This window comes from Leptonotus elevatus, chromosome 18 (assembly GCF_054856555.1).
Source record: "Leptonotus elevatus isolate MCC_2025b chromosome 18, RoL_Lele_1.0, whole genome shotgun sequence".
NCBI lineage: Eukaryota > Metazoa > Chordata > Actinopteri > Syngnathiformes > Syngnathidae > Leptonotus > Leptonotus elevatus.
Window position 1 is genome coordinate 1098553 of NC_141256.1, and position 22500 is coordinate 1121052.

General features: G+C 42.3%; 1 protein-coding gene across 1 annotated transcript in view; it reads right to left on the reverse strand.

Annotated features, from left to right (window-relative positions):
- Positions 1-22500, reverse strand: part of mdn1 (midasin AAA ATPase 1) — a 133997-nt gene that overhangs the window by 81159 nt on the left and 30338 nt on the right. The window contains exons 22-31 of the mRNA XM_086061714.1: positions 14980-15113; positions 14682-14848; positions 14482-14602; positions 6900-7113; positions 6362-6602; positions 6136-6259; positions 2460-2624; positions 2173-2387; positions 1708-2095; positions 1475-1587 (exon numbers count right to left, since the gene is read on the reverse strand). Coding sequence (XP_085917840.1) covers positions 1475-1587; positions 1708-2095; positions 2173-2387; positions 2460-2624; positions 6136-6259; positions 6362-6602; positions 6900-7113; positions 14482-14602; positions 14682-14848; positions 14980-15113 — 1882 coding nt within the window. The remainder of the gene's footprint in view (positions 1-1474; positions 1588-1707; positions 2096-2172; positions 2388-2459; positions 2625-6135; positions 6260-6361; positions 6603-6899; positions 7114-14481; positions 14603-14681; positions 14849-14979; positions 15114-22500) is intronic.

Here is a 22500-nt window from a genome sequence, read left to right on the forward strand (position 1 = left end):
TGTCAGGGCTCATATTTTTACCATCTCATATCTACAGAGAAGTGATGTGGGAGGAGGTAAAAATATTATTTTGTGAAAATGAGGCGAGCCTGTTCGAGCGCCTTATCTCACGGAGACCTCTGCTTTTTTTTCTCCCCTAATTCATTGCCGCGTGTAATAAATAAGCCGTCCACGTGGCTAAATTACTAATATCACCACCACAAATGTCATATTTATACTTCTTGTTTCAAGTGGGATTAAATCAAAGTCAAATATAAAGTCACAACTGTTACTCGAAATAACTTTGCCGATTCACGTACGTCTCCCGAGTATTGCCCCCGGAGCGCATATTGGACTTTTGATGACGTTGAGGTCAGATATATGCGACCTGGCCATTCAGACTGCGGTCGCATTGCAAAAAATGGGATACGTATCTGATTCTAGGACCATATATGATAGTGACCCAGGTGGATATGAAAAAAAATCGGAATTGAGCCGTTCAGACTGACAAAGTCAGATACAGGTCGCATTTGGGCAAAAAAATCTGATCTGGGTCACATTTGCCTGCAGTGTAAATTCACAAACGACAATGCTCCAGCTGTTCAAGGTCGCATTATCAGAGAACGGCTGTTGGAGACTGCTGTGCCTCAAATGGAATGGCCTGCACTTTTTCCAGACCTGAATCCTATTGAAAACCTGTGGGATGAGCTGAGTCGCCATGTAGGGGCCCTTCAAAAAAGTGGGATGCCATGCCTCAGCAGACAATGAGTCCAATTGTGAACAGCATGAGAAGTCGTCAAACTGTAATTGATGCTCAAGGGCACATGACGAGCTGTTGAGACACTGAACTTTTTTATTGTGACGTACCAATTGTTAACTTTTGTTTCAATTAATTGATTGAGATGAGGAAATCACCAGTGCATCATTTTACTTAAATGTCCTACTTACATGATATGATGTCACTCTAGCGTAAACTTTTTACATTTTCCATAAATTCACCTGAAAGCCAAATCTCCCTAACTTTTTGTGAGTAGTGTATGTGCAACCCATTCCCCACATTCGGAAAACAGGTCAATGCACCAAAGACCTGGTAATCAGGGATATTCAACTGAAGTTTTAAAAGGTCCAGATCAAGAAAAAAAGGAGAAGGAGAAGAAGAAATGAGAGAAAAATAAATGGAAGAAGAAGAAGTCAAGAATTACCGCCGGTGACCACCGTCTTTATGGCATGCTATAGAAGGTGGCGGTAATGCACTCTAAAGTATTTGCCAACCACCAAAATAAATAAAATAGAAATAGCAGAAGTAGTAATCATGGCAACAAATGTGTGATATGACTATTTTAGCATGCGGCTTCCTTACGCCATAACAAGAGTTGGCCAGCACTAAAAGGCAAAATAACCAACCAAGATTCTACCTTTAGCGACAATGCAACATAGGGTTCTAGTTCAGAAAAAAAAAGAAAAGAAAGTTTTCTCAGTTACTACTGGTACATACCTGATTCGAGGATGCTGGAGACCATCAGTGGTACTATTCTCTTCCAACTGTGCTCCAGTCATTAGCTCAGAGGACAGGCTCCGTACTTTCCACTCCATCTGCAGAATGGCTAACTAAAAGTGTAAAGACAAACACTTTTAAGTTTACTTTATTGTTTCTTCTGTCTATTGTAGGTGCGCTTTTATTGTTGTTAGAAAAACCCAATTACTGTAGATGAAAACAATTACTAGTACCTCCTGCTCGGCATAGTTGAGTTTGTAGGCCCTCTTGACAGCTGGGTCAAAGATGGTCTGGGGTGCCCATAAATTGATATGGAGCAACCCCATGTTGACCCAGAACACACCAGCACCGGCCACATTGGTGGCGCCTTGAACTTTGTTCTCAACATATTGCTTCAGGCAAGCAATACAGGCATCCACTACTCCATCAGGGAGCAATTTAGGGGGAATTATATCGCTGAGAATTCTATGGATCTCCTCAGCAGCAATCCACGGGTTGGCTTTCTCAACCAGGTTCTTGCAGCTATCCATGTAAACCTCCTGCAAGCTGGGAGGTAACAGGTGTGCCATGCTCTGTAATTGTCGATGTAGGATGGCACCCTGGAGCCTCAAATCAGTGCCTCTGAAGAGAAATTATGTGTTCAGAGAAACAAAAAGTGTATACTTTAGTAGTAAGTGTCATATTATAATGTTGCCTACCTTAGGTCTGCCAGTGGTGGAAAAGCCATATTGTCCCACAAGATTGAAGACAAATCCCGGAACTGCCGAGTCTGTTCCTTCCACTCCCCCAAGGTCACATGTGAGACGAAGAGGGGACCAATCCCTGATGGTTCCCACTGTCTTCCAGTCACACTGCTGTTGAGCACCCCCAGCGCGCAATATGACCACACAGCTTTATTTAACAAAGCTGGTCCCTAAACACACAATATGTTATTAGGGGTAATATGTGTCTTATGTGATATACAAAGTATGTTGATAGCCAATACCAATTTTTTTGCTTCACAATGTTGGTCTGAATCGGGATGTTTCTCAGGATTGATTGGATTCCATTTAAGCCACCGTTCAGGGTCAGACGTTGTGCTGTTTTTCCACAGAGCAGCCAAAGCCTCAGATAGTAGCTCGCACCACACAAACTGTAGTTCCTCAACTGGCTGTTGGGTATAATCATCATTGTACACTCAAAGATGACTTCAACAAAGTGCATTTTCTCTGTACTGTTCTCAAATTTTCAGAGTAGAAACGTGTCCTTCAATCAAACTGTATGACACCATAGAAAGTGACTTTTCATTCAACCCATTGATATATATGTTAGAGGTGGGACGATACGGGTAACTCACAATTCGATACTGTGGCGATAAGTGGCCCACGATAACGATAATATCACGATACACATTATCTACAATATTAGTTATATTGTCAGAAATTTTCTCAACGATATATCATATGTGAGTGACAGTGGCAATTTGCCGACTGTTCTTCGACAATAGTGTCTAGACCAGGGGTGCTCAAGTTCAGTTTTCGAGAGCCCCTATCAAGCCTGTTTTCAATGTTTCCCTCCTGCAGCACAGCTGAATCTGATGATCAGCTAATCAGAAAGCTTTGCAGAAGCTCAGAACGATACTGATCATGAATCAGGTGTGTTAGTGGAGAGAAACATGGAAAACAGGCTGGATAGGGGCTCTCGAGGACCGAACTTGAGCACCCCTGGTCTAGACACAAGTTCTTCGCCACTGGTTCTGCCTACTTTACCGCCGTGTGGGGATTAGCACACCCACAAAAAGTGGTGATGAAAGACTGTGACAGCAAAGTATCACAAAAGTCACAGATTCGAGTAAGAGAACAATTTTGTATTTTATTTTTTAAATCGGAAAACAAATCAAAACAAGATAAATTGATGTATTTTATAAAACATTGTTGCCTATTAAATAAAAAAAATTAACTACAAAATTTCTAATAGTCGTTAAGGATGTAAGAATACGACATTAATTGGGTTAAAAGTTGTGTTCCTAAAATCTAAACGGCAAAGAGAAAGTGCAATTTAAGTCACATTCCCTTTATTTAAACATGGAAAGTGAAATACAAAGTAGCCTAGGTCCAGGATATTGAAAAATAAGTAAAGAAGCATGCCAGGTAAATGTCACAAATTTCTTTTGCCAGCCCTTTTTTGCATTTTGCATTTCAGGGCACTGTACCAGCCAGTCACTCATGCCAAGACTAGCTACTAGCAATTAACGTCGGAGACTTGCGCCGTATCATGATAATGTTGCTCTAAAATATGTAATGTCATTAAATTGATTGATATGTAAACCAACAGGTTGAAAAGGGAAGTCAAGCATGCGGCCACATCGCTGCGCAGGCCCACTTCAAAGATTGTATTGGCGTCAATGTATTGTTTGGTAAAGCTTAATTTTTTAAGTTAGCCTTAGAGTAGGCGGCGTGTTGTTAAATACTTTTCTAGCTTCAATGACATGTCTGAATGACGGGGTAAATCTATCATATGCGTTGCGTTGGTGTGCTGTCCTAAAATATTGATACTGCCGTCAGTGTATCGATATATTTATTGCAACACAGAGCGCAATAATATATTGCAGTATTGTTTTTTTCCCCACCCCTGTTATATATAATCTTCTATCTATAAAATGTTCTTTTGTACCTGTGTTAATGTAGAAAACTTCTTTTAACTCTTTGACTGCCAGACGTTTTCAGAAAAGGGATGCCGTCAGTGCCAGCCGATTTAAGCATTTTGACTGATCTTTCAAGGTCCACAGAAAATGTTCTGTTTGGACTATGGAAACACACATACTACCAAATGAAAGATTGGACTTTCATCCTTCATCAGAAAAAAAGAGTTTGTTTCTACCTTATTCCGTTCTTTAGTAATCAACAATAGAAAATGGTTAGTTTGACCCAATTTCGCCTGTTTTGGACCAAAATACGGAGAAATCAAGCTTTTAGTGAAACGATATTATTTCATGCATTCTAGTGAATTTGACACTTCTTTTTGTCCATGAATGATGCCACAAACACCTAAATAGTGCTTTACTTCTATAAAACACTACCACCAAGAATGAAAAAGTGTTTTTTGATACCAAAATACGTTTATTTACATTCAACAGTGTAACAATTTGACAACAATTTGGCAAACTATTTACAAATGTGTGCAACTGTGGTGCTATTTACAAATATGTGGATGTTTCAACGACAGTTTTTCTTTTTGTAACACTCTCCTGCGTGCAAGAAGACGCAACAGCATTTGCACAACAGATTGCCTCTTCGCGTGCTCCACTTTCTTGCAGGCCGTTTTTTTCCGGGGAATAGCAAGTATATACTGCAGTGTGTGTTGCCATCAAGTCTAATATCAGGATCATGCTACGGTTTCGTTACGTCTCGCTTCCTCGTGTCCTTCAGTTGCTACACCGGGTTGTAAGAGATGTTTTGATCCATTTTATCCACTCCATTCATGGTGGCATCGTAGTCCAGAAACAGTGTCTTCTCCGTGATCAGACTGTACCCGCTCCTCCGATGAATATGCATTGGACTCGGGGTACTCTTCATTGTCCGACAAAATGTCCGCATGTGAAAGCTCCGGCGTTAGCAGCGGTAGCCGCGCTAGCCGGTGAGGCTTACTACGTGATCATAACAGTCGCGTCAAGGCTTCCAACTGTGGCGTCAACCTCAGGATTCACCATCATCATCAATCTGCATTGGTCGATGCCAACTCTCCATCGCCTGATCGAATGTCCGATTGTGTAGAAGTACCCGGTCGGCTATTGTGCGCATTTTCCGGCCTTAGCAGCGCTAGCCGCGCTTAGCCGGTGAGGCTTACAACGTGATCATAACAGTCGCGTCAAGGCTTCCAACTTTGGCGTCAAGCTCGGAGTCATCATCATCATCATCATCAATCTGCATTGGTCGATGCCAACTCTCCATCGCCCGATCGAATGTCCGATTGTGTAGAAGTACCCGGTCGGCTATTGTGCGCGTTTTCCGGCCTTAGCAGCCCTAGCCGCGCTTAGCCGGTGAGGCTTACTACGTGATCATAACAGTCGCGTCAAGGCTTCCAACTTTGGCGTCAAGCTCGGAGTCATCATCATCGTCGACATCAATGCGCTTTTTAGTATTGATTGATGCTTTCAGTCTTTGAAAAAAATGCTCAAGCGTGAGCTGCTTGCAACCGGTTGCTTGGTCAGCCATTCAATGGCTTTATCAGCCATTGTCTCCTCAACACTCTAGCTCCGCCTCACGTCTTCTACTGACGCCCACGGTGGGCGGCCCATCCAACCTTGTGCAAAGAGAGTCATCGCTGCCCTCTAGGGGCCAAAACGAGTCTTTTACTAATCAGATCTGCCTGATACTTTCAGCACAGCTGCCCAAGGCTTTCCTGCACCCGTTTTCAAAAAAAAAACATTATAACGTCCTCGGCGCCCTTCCCTAGGTTTATGCTAAACGTTTTATAACGTTTATGGCGGTCAAAGAGTTAAAGAGGTGAGGGTAATTTTATTGGGTGGAAGTCCTTGTAATTGTTTCGTTCACTAATTTGAGAAAATTTATCATTTTCCGAAAAAAGTCAGTCAACACATTTCCATTGTTTTCCCCCAGTAATATTTGATAGGGTGTACTACTAAAAAATCCTGAAACAAACACTTAAAGTCTTATACTTGCCCATTCACTATTGAGCAGGAACCAGAGTGGCCGAAGTTGAGTTACACTCATTGGCGTGGACTGAAGGCAATAGGTAAGATGTCTGGAGACTTCTCGGCGTAAGCTGTCCAGTGCTTCTTGGTCACTGTAAATCAGACAAAATAAATAAACAAATGTACTAAAAAAACAACAACAAAAAACACTATATCACAGATTTGTTTTGCTATGGTTTTGAGTTAAGTTTCACCCATGTGAAAACGAAAGCTGCAATAAATCCGTGCTGAGCCTCAGCTGGTTGAGTACAGCCATTTCCTCCATCAGGGGCCACAACTGAGCCCTGCAGTTGAGCTGCTGTAATTCTTTTTGAGACAGAGGGAATCCTTCTGCTGGTCTATCTTCTTCAGACATCCTGCGGGTCTCCAAGAGACCACAGGAAGTCATCTGGTACTGCTGGTGCTCCACACTTGACACCAACCTCTCCAATAGTGCTTATGGGTAAATAAATGAAAATGTGGTTATTGTATTGGTTGGCAGGCCACAGTACATTCAAACATCCGAGATGTGTTATGTGAAGACATAAGTTTCAGTTTTATCAGTTTGCAGTTCTCATCATAAAACACCGACATTTTAAAATTTGACCAATTCTGGGAGGATCGAAATGTCAGTCTGGTAATATACAACCCTAATGCAAATTTTTAAAAGATCAGTTACTTTGGCATCCTTCAGAACTTCTGAGATTAGAAAACGCAAAAATGTGGAATGTAGTAAAGTGAACAAAATCTTACCAGATTTCTGTGTATTCAGCTCATTGTTTGCCAACAGAACAAGCCCCCAGGCTTCAAGCAGACTTTCCTTAATGTCCACACGTAGTCCCGCAACCTTCAGACAGACGAACTCCTGCTTCCAAGAACTGAATGTCTGGTCAAGAGTGACTTCTTTCACATCCAGGACTTTACTCAAAACTCTGAGCTGTGACGCACACTTGGCAACAGTCTCCAACTAGAGAACAAGATTTTGAACTTAGCGTTTCATTTGACCTATCTAAACATGAGTTACAATGTTCTCAAATAAAGTCATATATCATAGATAAAAACAAGTCCGGTATTTTTCTGGTTATTGATGCTGGTCAGAAAATTTTAATATCAAGGACGTGTTTCCAAAATTCTAATAATTCATGTGAGCAACAAAAAAAGGATCACAAACACAGAAATGTTGGCCTTCTGAAAAGTGTATTCAAGTTATATGCCCTTAGTACTTTGTTGGGCCGCCTTTAACATCAATTGCCTCATCAAGGTGTCAAGCCTTAAGCACAGTTGAGGTGTTCTTATAGCCCAAGATGCTTTGATATCGTCTGCATTTGAGGGTTTATTTTCCCCGGAGACCTTTTGTGAAAACAGGTTATTTTCAAGATTGACCTGTTTTTAACGCCATCCATCTTTCCTTCTACTCGCACCATCTTCCCTGTCCCTACAGAAGAAAAGCACCCACAGAGCATGATGCTCCCACCACCATGTTTGTCAGTGGGAATGGTGTGTTGAGACTGATGAGCAGTGTTGTTCTTACGCCAAACATAGCGTTTGTTATGTAGGCCAAAAAGTTCAATTTTGATTTCATCTGACCAGAGCACCTTCTTCCACTTGTCAGCGATGTCTCCAACACGGCTACTGGCAAACTGCAGACGTGACTTCTGGTGGCTCGCTTTTAGAAATGTTTTTCTTCTTGCAAACTTTCCATACAGGCCAGATTTCTGCAGTACTCGGCTGATGGTCGTTCTATGAACAGATTCCCCTACCTCTGCTGTGGATCTTTGCAGTTCATTTTGAGTGATCAAAGGCCTCTTGGTTCCTTCTCCGATGTGAGCCCTCCTTCAGTTGGAAACTTTGGATGGACGACCTTTGTAGATCTGTGGTTGTTTGGTACTTCTTCCACTTACAGATGATTGAACAGTACTTTCTGATGTTCAAAACTTTTAAAATCTTTTTTTTTACGTGTTTTTTAATTTATTTATGCTAGAGCATACAAGAGGCTTTGATGCAGCCTCTCAACTGCACAGAACGGTTGAAGCAATGGTAGTTATTACAAAAACAGCCAGCAGGTGGCAGCAGAGTATAAGAGATCAACCAGGGCAACGTTGCAAAAAGGCTCTTTCCCAAAGTGTTTTAAACAGATTTGTGCATAATGATAAAGCTTAGTTACATTCCAGTGCTAATTGCTGAAAAACTGAAACAGATAGAAATATACTTTTTTTCCTGATGAAAGAAGACACTAATCCTTCTTTTGGTCGGTTCCATGTATTTATAGCAAAATAACACAATATTCTGTGGGACTTGCAAAATCAGTCAAAATCCAGTAAAACAGCGAAGGGGATTGTGCTGGGAGACCTCAGACACCATCACAGAACAGCTGTATTTGCACTGAGACTTGATTACACACATTACACATAAAATGTTGTCATTAGGGCAACAGGCGATCAATTAAGGCAACCTCTGAAGGCAAGTGGCTACACTGAAGGAAAAGGGGGCTGAATACTTTTTTCAGTTTTTTTTAGTTGTATAACAAGCCTGAAATAAGATATCCGTTCCGTCTTCAATTCCGCTTATCCGGGGTCGGGTCGCGGGGGCAGCAGCTTTAGCAGGGAAGCCCAGACTTCCCTCTCCCCAGCCACTTCAGCCAGCTCCTCCGATGGGATCCCAAGGCGTTCCCAAGCCAGCCGTGAGACGTAGTCTCTCCAGCGTGTCCTGGGTCGTCCCCGGGGCCTCCTGCCGGTAGGACATGCCCGGAACACCTCCCCAGGGAGGCGCCCAGGAGGCATCCGAACCAGATGCCCCAGCCACCTCAACTGGTTCCTCTCAACGTGGAGGAGTAGCGGCTCGACGCTGAGTCCCTCCCGAATGACCGAGCTTCTCACCCTATCTCTAAGGGAGAGCCTGGCTACCCTGCGGAGGAAACTCAGTATCTTGTTCTTTCGGTCACGACCCACAGCTTGTGACCATATGTGAGGGCAGGAACGTAGATCGACCGTAAATCGAGAGCTTTGCCTTTCGGCTCAGCTCCTTCTTCACCACAACGGACCGATACAGCGTCCGCATCACTGCAGACGCTGCACCGATCCGTCTGTCGATCTCCCGCTCTAACCTACCCTCACTCGTGAACAAGACCCCAAGATACTTGAACTCCTCCACTTGGGGCAGGACCTCATCCCCGACCCGCAGAGGGCACTCCACCCTTTTCCGACTGAGGACCATGGTCTCGGATTTGGAGGTGCTGATCCTCATCCCAACCGCTTCACACTCTGCTGCAAACCGCTCCAGCGAGAGCTGGAGATCACGGCTTGAAGAAGCCAACAGCACCACATCATCTGCAAAAAGCAGAGATGCAATGTTGAGGCCACCAAACCGGACCCCCTCGACACTCCGGCTGCGCCTAGAAATTCTGTCCATAAAAGTTACGAACAGAATCGGTGACAAAGGGCAACCTTGGCGGAGTCCGACCCTCACAGGAAACTAATTCGACTTACTGCCCGCAATGCGGACCCAACTCTGACATCGGTCGTACAGGGACCGAATAGCCCGTATCAGGGCGCCCCGTACCCCATACTCCCGAAGCACCCCCCACAGGACTCCCCGAAGGACACGGTCAAACGCCTTCTCCAAGTCCACAAAGCACATGTGGACTGGTTGGGCGAACTCCCACGCACCCTCAAGGATCCTGCTGAGGGTGTAGAGCTAGCTGGTCCACTGTTCCACGGCCGGGACGAAAACCACACTGCTCCTCCTGAATCAGAGATTCAACTTCCCGACGGATCCTCCTCTGCAGCACTCCCGAATAGACCTTACCTGGGAGGCTGAGGAGTGTGATCCCTCTAAAGTTGGAACACACCCTCCGGTCCCCCTTCTTAAAAAGAGGAACCACCCTCCGGTCTGCCAATCCAGAGGCACTGTCCCTGATGTCCACGCGATGTTGTAGAGACGTGTCAACCACGACAGCCCCACTACATCCAGAGCCTTTAGGAACTCCGGGCGAACCTCATCCACCCCCGAGGCCCTGCCACCGAGAAGCTTTCCAACCACTTCAGTGACTTCGACCCCAGAGATAGGGGGGTCCCCCTCAGAGTCCCCAGACCCTGCTTCCTCAAAGGAAGGCGTGTTGGTGGAATTGAGGAGGTCTTCGAAGTATTCTCCCCACCGATTCACGACGTCCCAAGTCGAGGTCAACAGCACCCCATCTCCACTATACACAGTGTTAATGGCGCACTGCTTTCCTCTCCTGAGACGCCGGATGGTGGACCAGAATTTCCTCGAACCCGTCCGGAAATCGTTCTCCATGGCCTCACCGAACTCCTCCCATGTCCGAGTTTTTGCCTCAGCGACCACCGAAGCCGCATTCCGCTTGGCCAGCCGGTACCGGTCAGCAGCCTCCGGAGTCCCACAGGCCAAAAAGGCCCAATAGGACTCCTTCTTCAGCTTGACGGCATCCCTTACCGCTGGTGTCCACCAGCGGGTTCGAGGATTGCCGCCCCGACAGGCACCAACCTTACGGCCACAGCTCCGATCGGCCGCTTCAACAATGGAAGCACGGAACATGGTCCATTCGGACTCAACGTCCCCCGCCTCCCCCGGGACAACGGAGAAGCTCTGCCGGAGGTGGGCGTTGAAACTCTTTCTGACAGGGGATTCTGCCAGATGTTCCCAGCAGACCCTCACAATACGTTTGGGCCTGCCAGGTATAAGATAAGATATCCACTTTGTTTAACTTCACGATTGTGTGCTACTTTGTGCTTAACTTTAATATTTGTAGTCGTACCGTGCCAAAATGTTGAAAACCTCAAGGGCGGTGAATACTTTTGCAAGGAGCTGTAAAAATTATCAACTTCGAGATAATCATTTTTATTTTTTTTACTTAAACTTAAATAGTGCTTAGTAGCACATTATTTTTCTCTCTAGAAACATTAGTGACATTTGAAACAAATCTCTCCTCATTTTGGAATGACCTTCTCTATCCACTTTTAAAACCTCTCTTAAAGCACATCTTTGTTGTTTGCCGTTTGACTCATCATTGTTTCAATGTTTTATGGCGCCTGCTGTATTTTTTGTTATTAATTTATGACTGATTTTTACTCAATGTACAGCACTTTGTATGAAATGAAATAGAGTTGAGTCGTTTTTGGTCTGTGAGACAAATGCCACTTTTCCACGAGACTGGTTCCACACCGAAGCGGCCTTCAATGTGACTTTTTCGGGGACAAGCGGTTACAACCACCTTTCAGAACAATCTCGGAGGTGGTTCTGCAGCGCCGGTCGTCTGAGGCCGATGATCATGATCATATTGAAAAACAAGATTTTAAGTGAAAATCAATATGGGTTTAGAGAAAAACGGACCACCTCAATGGCAGTCATGGAACTCGTAGAAGCAATATCTACTAACATAGATAATAAAAAAATTATTGTTAGAATTTTTATAGATTTAAAAAAAAAACATTTGCTACATTTGATCATTCTATACTAATGAATAAATTAGAAAGATATGGCATAAGAGGTTTGGCATATAAATGGATGAAAAGTTATTTGGATAATAGATATCAGTACTTACAGTTTAACAATATAAAATCAAAACACTTGAAGATTACTCATGGAGTCCCCCAAGGGTCTGTGCTCGGCCCTAAATTATTTATATTGTATATAAATTACATCTGTTGTGTCTCAAAAATATTCAAAAGTGTCTTATTCGCAGATGACACAACTCTCTACCGTTCAGGAGAGAACCTGAAGCAGCTTCTGACTACTGTGGAAAATGAATTGAACACATTAAAAAAAAGACTTAAATAAATTATCAGTAAAAAGACAAATCACTCATCAAGCCAAAATTATGGTAAACTCAGTTGAAATAGAAAGAGTGTATGCAAATAAATTTCTTGGGAGTAGTTATTGACGATAAATTATGTTGAAAGTCACACAGAAAATGTCAAAAGGAAAATGTCCAAAAATTATAGGGAGACTCTCTAAAACAAAAGATGTCCTGCATAATAAATCATTATACTGTACATTATTACTACCATATCTGACTTATTGTGTGGAAATCGGGGGAAACGCATATAAAACAAATACCGATCCTGTTTTCAAACTGCAAAAATTAGCCATACGAATTATCAATCGATTAAAATATACACAACCAACTCATTCTCTATTTATTAAATCAAATACAAAGAAATTCTACGACTTAGATGAATTTAAAATAGCACAAATAATGTATAAAGTACACAACAATCTACTCTGCCACAGTACTCAGAAGCTGTTTGAAATTAGAGAGTCCTTATAACATAAGGGGTACAAGTGTCTACAATTTTTTTTTTTAAATATTAAGCAAAGGTGCGTTTCTGTAAAAGGTGTTAATTGGTGGAATGATTTGCTGAATAACATTTTTTTTTTTTAAAGCAAAGTTAAAAAAACAATTTACATCAGTCATGAGCTGTTAAAAATTTATATATGCTGTAATTTCTTTGGATGTATCGGTATGAGTGTAATGAAAATTGCATATAAATGTATTATGGTATATGTCTATCAATTTCATGTACACATGTAGCTGGCAAATGTGGGTATGTTAAAGTGCACTTGTATATATGATTAGGTTTATACATTTCCTTTTGTTGAAATACATTACCTTATTATTTTATTAACATAAAACGAATAAGGGGTAGGACAAGATACGTTTTTGACTTCCTCCTACCCCTTTTGAACATATAAACTCTTTTCTTTCTTCCTATTTTTGTTTTCTTTTTTACTTCAATTTATATTTTAGACTTAAGACGTAATGTGTTTTCTTTGTGTTTATATGTTCAATAAAGAACCAAACCAATAAAACCAATCACTGTCATCTGATTGGCTGACAGCGATGTAGCAAGCAACTCCGTGGCACACGCCCACTTACTTCCGCCTCGGGGATTCGCCTCAGGGTTGACGGGTTTGGAGGCCACCGGAGGGCTTCAAACGCTGGAGAGTGACGATGACGAGCCATTGACTCGGAGAGGTGGCCAGTTAAATGAGGGAGGCTGAGCTCTCCTTCAGAATGAATGAGGATTTTAAAGTTGGCCTTCTCTCTGCATTGGCGGCGTTTTGCCAGACATGTCAAATATTCCCCACAACTGTTTACTTCAAAGTAAAATCGGGAGATTAGACAGAGAAATGACTGATCAGGAGACATGCGAAAGATAGGGTTGACATTTACCTACATCGGGAGAGTTGTCAAGTATATGTTCATGTATTTTTGATACAGTGCTCTCGCTCTGTAAGCATCCAACTTCATTTGCAATTTCTTTTTAAGACTTTATGGACCTTATGGAATATGTCAATGATGGCTTTCTACACAACCATCAAGTCAACAGCCCATGATTCTGAAGCCTACTATACCAGTCTGAGACCAAAACCTCTGCAGTTGTTTTGCAATAACTAGCTGACAAGATTGGGACACTGGTTGCCTACAATGTTGAGCTTTGTCACAATATTCAAATTTTGTGAAACACTGGATTCTTTTTTTTAATTTGTTTGTCTTTCTGCCAAAATCATCAAATATTAACAATTTAAACAAATAAAAACTTGAAACAGTTCACGTAGCATGTGGTGAACTAATTCACTTTACACAAACAAATTATTGAAATATATGGACTCCTGAATATTTCTTTTTTCTGATCAGCACCTATATACTGTAAGTCACACTTTTTATCATAGTTTGGCAGGTCGTTGAACTTTCGTATGTTAAAATCGGAGCTCGGACTGGCACCAAAAATCACCACTCAATAATTGTATTTGGGCAGTTGGCAAATACTTTTGGTGCATTACCACCAGTGGCCAAAAGGAGGCAGTAATGCACCAAATGTGTTTGCCAGCCGCCAAAAGTAATTGGAAGAAAAATAAGAAAGGAGTAGTGGTGGTGCTGGTGGTAATAGTCATAGATATCTTAAAGACAAGATGTCTTATCCGCGCTGCTGGCCAATGGTATCCAACGTCTGCATGGGGCGACCATCTTGCCACAGTCACCTCGCTTCGCCAGTTTCCAAACAGCCGGTGTAAAGGAGTATGCGCTTGGAGCATACCTGTATTTCTAAATGCACCCGTGATTAGGGAACGATGAGGAAACATCGATTTTGGGTGTGAGTCTGAGGTCTACTGTTCTAGGTCTTGTTTATTTATTTATTATTATCATACTTTATTCATTCTCCGAATCCACTTGTCCTCATTGGGGTCGCGGGCGCGCTGGAGCTTATCCCAAATGTCTTCAGGCAATTATTTGTTTCTAACTGGTGTGACTGATACATCCGAGTGACTTATGATCTGAAAAGTACATTAGAAAATAATTTCTGACAGAGGTTCTAACCTTGAACGGCAGTGATTTTCCCAGTGTTCTCTGGATGCCTTTTAGAGCTGTAGTCACAGATACTGGAGTGGACAGAAGAGTCTGAATGGTTCCTGCAACTGCCTTTAGCTCCTGGTAGCATCTGGAGTAAAATAATGATAGTAAGAAGAAGAATGCAAATAATAATAATTGCACAATTTCATATCGAAAGAGTAGCTTGCTTTAATGTGATGTCAGCATCTCCCAGCAGGAGCAAGGGAAGACAGAGGATGAGGTGCTTCTGTACCCACTGCCAGTGCAGTGACATCATTGAGATCCCTTGAACATCTGCTGGCATCGTGTTGCAGACATTCCAGAAACGATCAAGCCACTGCAAAAGCTGCAGGATCTAAACAAAATTACACGAAAAGTTGCATGAGAAAGGAGCTAAAAGAAAAAGAGAAGCGTGTGGTAGTCTGAACAGAAAATAGATTTTTTTTTTTTTTTGAATGGTATCAATAGTAGAAGCACTGGTTTCACCTCAAACATAGCGTGATCTGGGATATAAGCCTGTCCGCTGTGTATAGCTTGCAGTGTGAAGGAATCCCACAGGTCAAAGAAGGTGTGTAGGTGGGTCAGCACTGGATGAGGCAGGTCACCAATGTACACAGTCCCTGTATTGGTAGAATAACCAAAATAGAGTACATTCCGATTTTGACACATCATATATCCTATAAGAACCATCGGCTCTCCACCCTATTGTTTTTTAATCCCTCCTTTTTCTACATCATCAGACATTCTACGCGCCACTCATGGATCAACACAGACACCCCTTTCTCATGTGGGTTCAAACTGGAACGTCACCCTCTCGGTTCGTCGGAAAGGGACCGTGCTTAATATCGACAACCTAAGCCAGGTCCTTCTCTGGACTCAAGTATGTGCCAGGCACCAGTTTCGGAGACCTATAGACACCAACACTGACTAATTCAACACCCTGTCTACACACAAACCTCTCACACATTCCTTTAATGGAACGGTACTTGTGTCAAGAGCACCCCCTAGAGACCATTGGAAACACATCTCTACAAATCAATCATGCGGATATGTATGTGGTTTAATGCTCTTTTTTTGTGCAAAAGTATCCACATTTTTGTTTGATTTCATGTGTGTAATAACATTTAGACTAAATAAGTTATTAGTTTAGCCAAAATAGGAGCATTGAGTGAAGTAATGACAGTCGAATATTGGCTTTGAGTAAAAGTTTGCATTACCAATGAGTGTGGCTTTATCCAACCGTTGAAAGAGAATTTGGCTCTTACATGTATTCAGAAATGTAGAGACAAAGGAATTTTTGTCTGACACAAGAAGAAGGGTGGGGAACATGAATTTGCTTTTCTCACTCATTCGTTTCCCAAGTTTTTGCTCTCTTTTTCTGCACTAGGGTCAGCAGTGATTGACACAGCCTGCACAAGAACAGAGAGAAATGGCTTCAGGATTACACAAATGGACCGCCACAAAGTGAGTTGCACAAAATAGTGGGTGAAATAATTGCAAGGCCATTTAGAATTGGTGATGGCAAAGTAGTTCACGCCACAAGAAAAGTGACCCTACCAGCAAAGATAGGACAAACCAGGTGCAAAATAGAAACAGGAGGCTGACCCAGCAAATATACCAATGCTTTTAAGCAAGGCCTCACTAGAGAGAGCAAGTGCAGTGTTGGACATTGCACATAAGGCGACAATGTTTAAACAGCCAGTTAAACTTGAGTTAACATCTTCAGGACATTATTGTGTAAACTTAAGAGACACTGGTCAGGATAAAGAAAAAGTGAGACTCAAAAGGTGAAGATGAGATTCTCATTGTTTGAAATAACATGAGTATCAAAGAAAAGGAGAAGATACTTCTGAAACTACATAGACAGTTTGGACACGCATCAGAAGAGAGGCTACAGAGACTACTGGCCTGCTCAGGCACTCAAGATAAAAATAAAAGCAAGGAAATTATCAAAAAAATTGTGAAGGATTGTTAAACATGTACAGTAAACCAAAGCACAAACCAGTTGTCGGTCTTCCTATGGCTTCAACCTACAATGAAACTGTGGCTGTTGACCTGCATGAACTTGAACCAAATGTGTGGTATCTACATCCCATTGACCACTTTATTTGCTTCAGTGAAGGAAGCATAGTCAACCACAAAGAAACCCAAAGAGATTCTGACATAATTTATTCACTGTTGGATCAGTGTCCATGGCCCTCCACGTAGGCTGTCCACGTAGGCTGTTTAGTGACAATGGAGGTGAATTAAATAAGTAAGAAATAAAAGACATGGCTGAAAAGTTTAATATTGAGATCAAAACAACTGCAGCATACGGCCCATGGAGTAATGGCCTTTTAGAAAGACATAATCAAACTCTCTCAGAAATGTTGTTTAAGTTAAAAAGGACAACAACTGTGATTGGAAGACAGCACTTGATTGGCCATTCATGGCAAATAACTCCATGGCACACCGTACACAGATATAGTCATTACCAACTAGCGTTTGGCCAGAATCCAAACCTGCCCTCAGTGCTCACTGATAAACCCCCAGCCCTAGAAACCACTGTGCGCTCTTGGGTAGCTCAGCACATCACAACTCTGCATGCAATGAAAAAAGCATTTGCAGAGGCTGAATTCTCCAAGATAATCAAAAGAGACCTACGCAAGCAACTGCGGCCAGTTGACGACAGGTATGATACAGGAGACAAAGTCTACTACACGAGGATTGATTAATGAGTGGAAAGGACCAGGGGTTGTGATAGGCCAGGATAGTGCTGTTGTATTTGTGAGGCACGGTGGCGCATATGTGCGGGTGCATCAAACCAGACTGAGAAAAGTGGATGATCCCCCAATTAAAGAGGTGGACATTGACAAAGAACAAGAGATGGACACTGTTGAAAATTTGCAGCAGCAGATCTCAGCGACTCTGAAAGTGACAATGAGGAAGAGATAGAAATGAACAATGGACCTCAAAATGCTGATAATATTGTTGAACCCCCACATGAACCAGAGGCAAGTGCTAACAACACCGAACATGATGTGTTGGTAGTGCATGAGGACCTGTTTCTTCCAGCCAAACATGACATTTCAAATTGGAAGAAAAACAATGTATTTGATGTAGTCATAGATAAAGGTCAGAAATGCATCTCAACAAGGTGGGTGTGTACACTAAAAGAAACAGCTGCTGGTGTTGCGCGAAAGGCCCGACTAGTATCAAGACGTTTTGAGGAGACAAACACCAAGGACCTTCCCAAAGACTCACCTACATGTGCTACAAAGTCTTTGAAGATTATCATGGCTGTCAAATGTCAAAACAAGTGGCAGCTGAATTCCATGGACATTAAAGCAGCCTTTTTACAAGGTAAGACACTAACGAGGGACATTTACATCCGCCCTCCTCAGGAGGCATAGAGCAAAGGGACTGTCTGGAAGTTAAATAAGTGTGTTTATGGTCTGACAGATGCTTTTTTGTACTGGTACAATAGAGTCAGAGACACCATGCAACAGTTGGGAGCCACTGTGTAACCCTCAGTTGAAAACTGCTTTCCAAGTTGGCAGGGAAGAGAACAGTAACTTAAGTTACCTAGGAATGGAAATACATTCTTTACAAGAAGAGATACAGGTACATTAAAGTACATACATAAAAAATCTGCAAAGTATCACAATAGATCCTACCAGAGCAACACAACGTGAAGCACCACTGACTGACAATGAAATAGACATGCATAAATCAGGACAAATATTGTGGGTAGCAAGGCAGAGTCGACCAGATTTGATGTGTGACGTTTCTATCTTGGCATCTAGCACTAAACATGCCACAATTCAAAGTCTACATTGTGCAAACAAGCTCATTAGAAAAGTTAATTTAGAGAGTGTCAGGTTGAGGTTTCTATACCTGGAAGAAAACAGCTCCCTCAAACTTGTGGAGTTCAGTGATTCCTCTCTCGGGAACCTTTCTGATGGTGGTACACAGGGTGGGTATTTCATCATGCTGATGGGTGAAAATAAAAAATTCTCACCCATATTCTGGCAGGCAAAACGGATCAGGAGAGTTGTGCGGAGTACATTAGCAGGTGAGCTAGCTCTTGCAAATGGGATTGACAGTGCCGTTTTTCTTGCAACACTGTTCTCGGAAATCACAACTGGCAACTGTTTATGCAGAAATGTACCCAATGTGTGTGTAACAGACAATCATTCTCTTCTGGATGCAGTCAAATCCATAAAGTCTGTTACAGAGAAAAGACTGTGTCTTGAGATCAGTAATGTGAAGGAGCTGATGCTCCATGGAACTATTCAGGAAATTGTCTGGTCAGCTAAGAACAACTTGCCAACTGCTTAACCAAAAGAGTGGCATCACACCTCTTGAGAGTCCTTAGTAAAGGTGTTTATAAACTTCTACTTCTAAATGCTGTGTTCCAACTGTACTGTTTTTGTTGTTTTGCTGTATGTTCTGTAAGACATTCATATTTATGTTAATGTAGTACAAAAAAAAAAGGAGGGAGATTGTTAAATTGTGTTTTTTTTAACTCTTTGACTGCCAGACGTTTTCAGAAAAGGGATGCCAGCCGATTTAAGCATTTTGACTGATCTTTCAAGGTCCACAGAAAATGTTCTGTTTGGACTATGGAAACACACGTACTACCAAATGAAAGATTGGACTTTCATCTTTCATCAGAAAAAAAAAAGTTTGTTTCTACCTTATTCCGTTCTTTAGTAATCAACAATAGAAAATGGTTAGTTTCACCCGATTTCGCTTGTTTTGGACTCAAATACGGAGAAATCAAGCTTTTAGTGAAACTATATTATTTCATGCATTCTAGTGAATTTTACACTTCTTTTTGTCCATGAATGATGCCACAAACACCTAAATAGTGCTTTACTTCTATAAAACACTACCACCAAGAATGAAAAAGTGTTTTTTGATAGCAAAATACGTTTATTTACATTCAACAGTGTAACAATTTGACAACAATTTGGCAAACTATTTACAAATGTGTGCAACTGTGGTGCTATTTACAAATATGTGGATGTTTCAACGACAGTTTTTGTTTTTGTAACACTCTCCTGCGTGCAAGGAGACGCAACAGCATTTGCACAACAGATTGCCTCTTCGCGTGCTCCACTTTCTTGCAGGCCGTTTTTTCCGGGGAATAGCAAGTATATACTGCAGTGTGTGTTGCCATCAAGTCTAATATCAGGATCATGCTACGGTTACGTTACGGTGGTGTTACGTCTGGCTTCCTCATGTCCTTCAGTTGCTACACCGGGTTGTAAGAGATGTTCTGATCCATTTTATCCACTCTATTCATGGTGGCATCGTAGTCCAGAAACAGTGTCTTCTCCGTGATCAGACTGTACCCGCTCCTCCGATGAATATGCATTGGACTCGGGGTACTCTTCATTGTCCGACAAAATGTCCGCATGTGCAGCTCCGGCGTTAGCAGAGCTAGCCGGTGATGCTTTATGACGTGAGAATAAAGGCCGCGTCCAACTGTGGCGTCCAACTGTGGCGTCAACCTCGGGATTCACCATCACCATCATCATCAATCTGCATTAGTCTCTCCATCGCCCGATCGAATGTCCGATTGTGTAGAAGTACCCGGTCGGTTATTGTGCGCGTTTTCCGGCGTTAGCAGCGCTAGCCGCGCTTAGCCGGTGAGGCTTACTACGTGATCATAACGGTCGCGTCAAGGCTTCCAACTTTGGCGTCAAGCTCGGAGTCATCATCATCGTCGACATCAATGCGCTTTTTAGTATTGATCGATGCTTTCCGTCTTTGAAAAAAATGCTCAAGCGTGAGCTGCTTGCAACCGGTTGCTTCATCAGCCATTGTGGCTTCATCAGCCATTGTCTCCTCAACACTCTAGCTCCGCCTCACGTCTTCTACTGACGCCCACGGTGGGCGGCCCATCCAACCTTGTGCAAAGAGAGTCATCGCTGCCATCTAGGGGCCAAAACGAGTCATTATACTAACCAGATCAGCTTGATACTTTCAGCACAGCTGCCCAAGGCTTTCCTCCACCCGTTTCCCCCCAAAAAAACAAAAAAACATAGTGAACGTCTTTTAACGTCCTCGGCGCCCTTCCGTAGGTTTATGCTAAACGTTTTATAACGTTTATGGCGGTCAAAGAGTTAATACAGCGCATGTGCGGGAGGTTTTGGAGGTACCGCGAGATTTTTTACTGTTTTGTTTTGGCGGCACCATGTAACAAACAATTAATTGTTAAACTGTGATTCGACTAGATTGTAAGTAAAGAACGTGTTCTCTAAATGTTTGTGGTTATTGGATTAACACCTCCAATTGCATTGGAGAATTCCGTTGAGCCCAACCACTGCGGGAAACATTGGGTTGGTAATTTTTTCCATATTTTTCTGCTTCAACCTTTCTCTTCAGCCAGATCAATTATTTAATTTTTTTTCAAGAGCAACCTATTGCTCCTCCCTGTTCATCATCGTGAAGCAACTGTAAGTGCACTTTTGTCCCCCCAAATTAACCAAGAAAATTAATCAATCATTTAAAATCGAGGGTTCGAGAGTTCCACTCTCACGTTGAATCTTAATACAGTGTTCGCTCACTTTTCTCGGGTGATACGTTCCACGGCTACCCGCGATAGGATAATTGTCACGAAATAGAGGTAGTTAAAAATATGACTGCTGGGACTTCAAGTTTGGAGAACGGTCAAATGCCAGCCTAGAAAACCCGCTCCCGACGTTAGAAGTTGAACTCACCCACGACGACTCGAATAACTGGTTAAAAACGTTTTAAAGGAGTGCTGGTGAGATTGGGCAGCGAGAATGCTGAAAGCGAAGAATAAAAAAACATTGCGGATGGAGTTGTCAGAGGAAGCAGGGGCTATTAGACCTAGCTCTTCTATTAGCACCATGGCGGAGAGTGACGACGCAAGTGCACAAGAAGAGAAAAGTGAAAGAGCGGAGCTTGGCCTCATTCTGAAGATATTGAGAGACTTCAGGAAAGACAACAACCAGCAACTGAATGGAATCCGGAAAGAAATTCCGAAGACGAACGCAAGAATTGAAGAGACAGAAAAGCGAGTGGAAACTACTGAGATGGCTGCAAAGGGTGGAGGAAGCCATAAAGGTACTTTTACCATTGCAAATACACCTCAATGCCAAGTTGACAGACCTCGAAAGTTGTTCCAGATGGGAGAACATCCGTATACACGGGGTGAAGGAGGGTGATGAGGAGAACTCTCCTCCGTTATTGTGGGACACATGTAAGGCAGTATTCAGAGGCAAATTAATAGGATATGGTGCTTACTTAAAGAAGAGGGGTCAAGAGGAGTTAGATAGGGTAAAAAAGAGCTTAGTATATTAGAACAAAAACAAAGATCAAAATGATCCCATGGTTGGAGAATAGATCAGGGTGAAAAAGAAGAAAATGAATGAGATCTATCAAAAGGACATACAAAAGAAAATTCGTTTCACAAAGCAAAGATACTATGAGGTAAAGATAGTAAATTACTGGCATATAGACTGGGAAAAAAAACAAGAGAGGAGCACAATACACAAAATAAAAAATCCAGTCTCAAAAGTTATGCATTATAAATTAGGTGAAATACAAAATAGCTTTGAACAATATCAAAAATTATATACCCAACCTCGGGTTTCAGGGGAGTGATTGAATGACTTTTGGAAGGAAATTCACTTGCCCAAATTGACTAACAAGCAGAAAGATATTATAGGCACAATTTCAGAGAAAGAAATTAGTTCGGCTATAGCAAAGCTTCAGCCTAACAAGGAAGAGGGACCAGATGGTTTCCCCGGGTTATGGTATAGAAGTATGGCAACGTCAGTGATACCTATGCTACAGTCAACATTCAATTGGATATTGAAGGGAAATTATATCCACCCACCCCCCACCCCCCGTCGCGTCATCGCCGTTTGTGATGAACTGTCTGCAGGGCTGAAGTTGTACTATCGCCATTAATGTCAACTTTATGCTTCATGTTTCAAGTGTGATTAAATTAAAGACAAATAAAAATTTAACACTGTTACTCTAAACAGC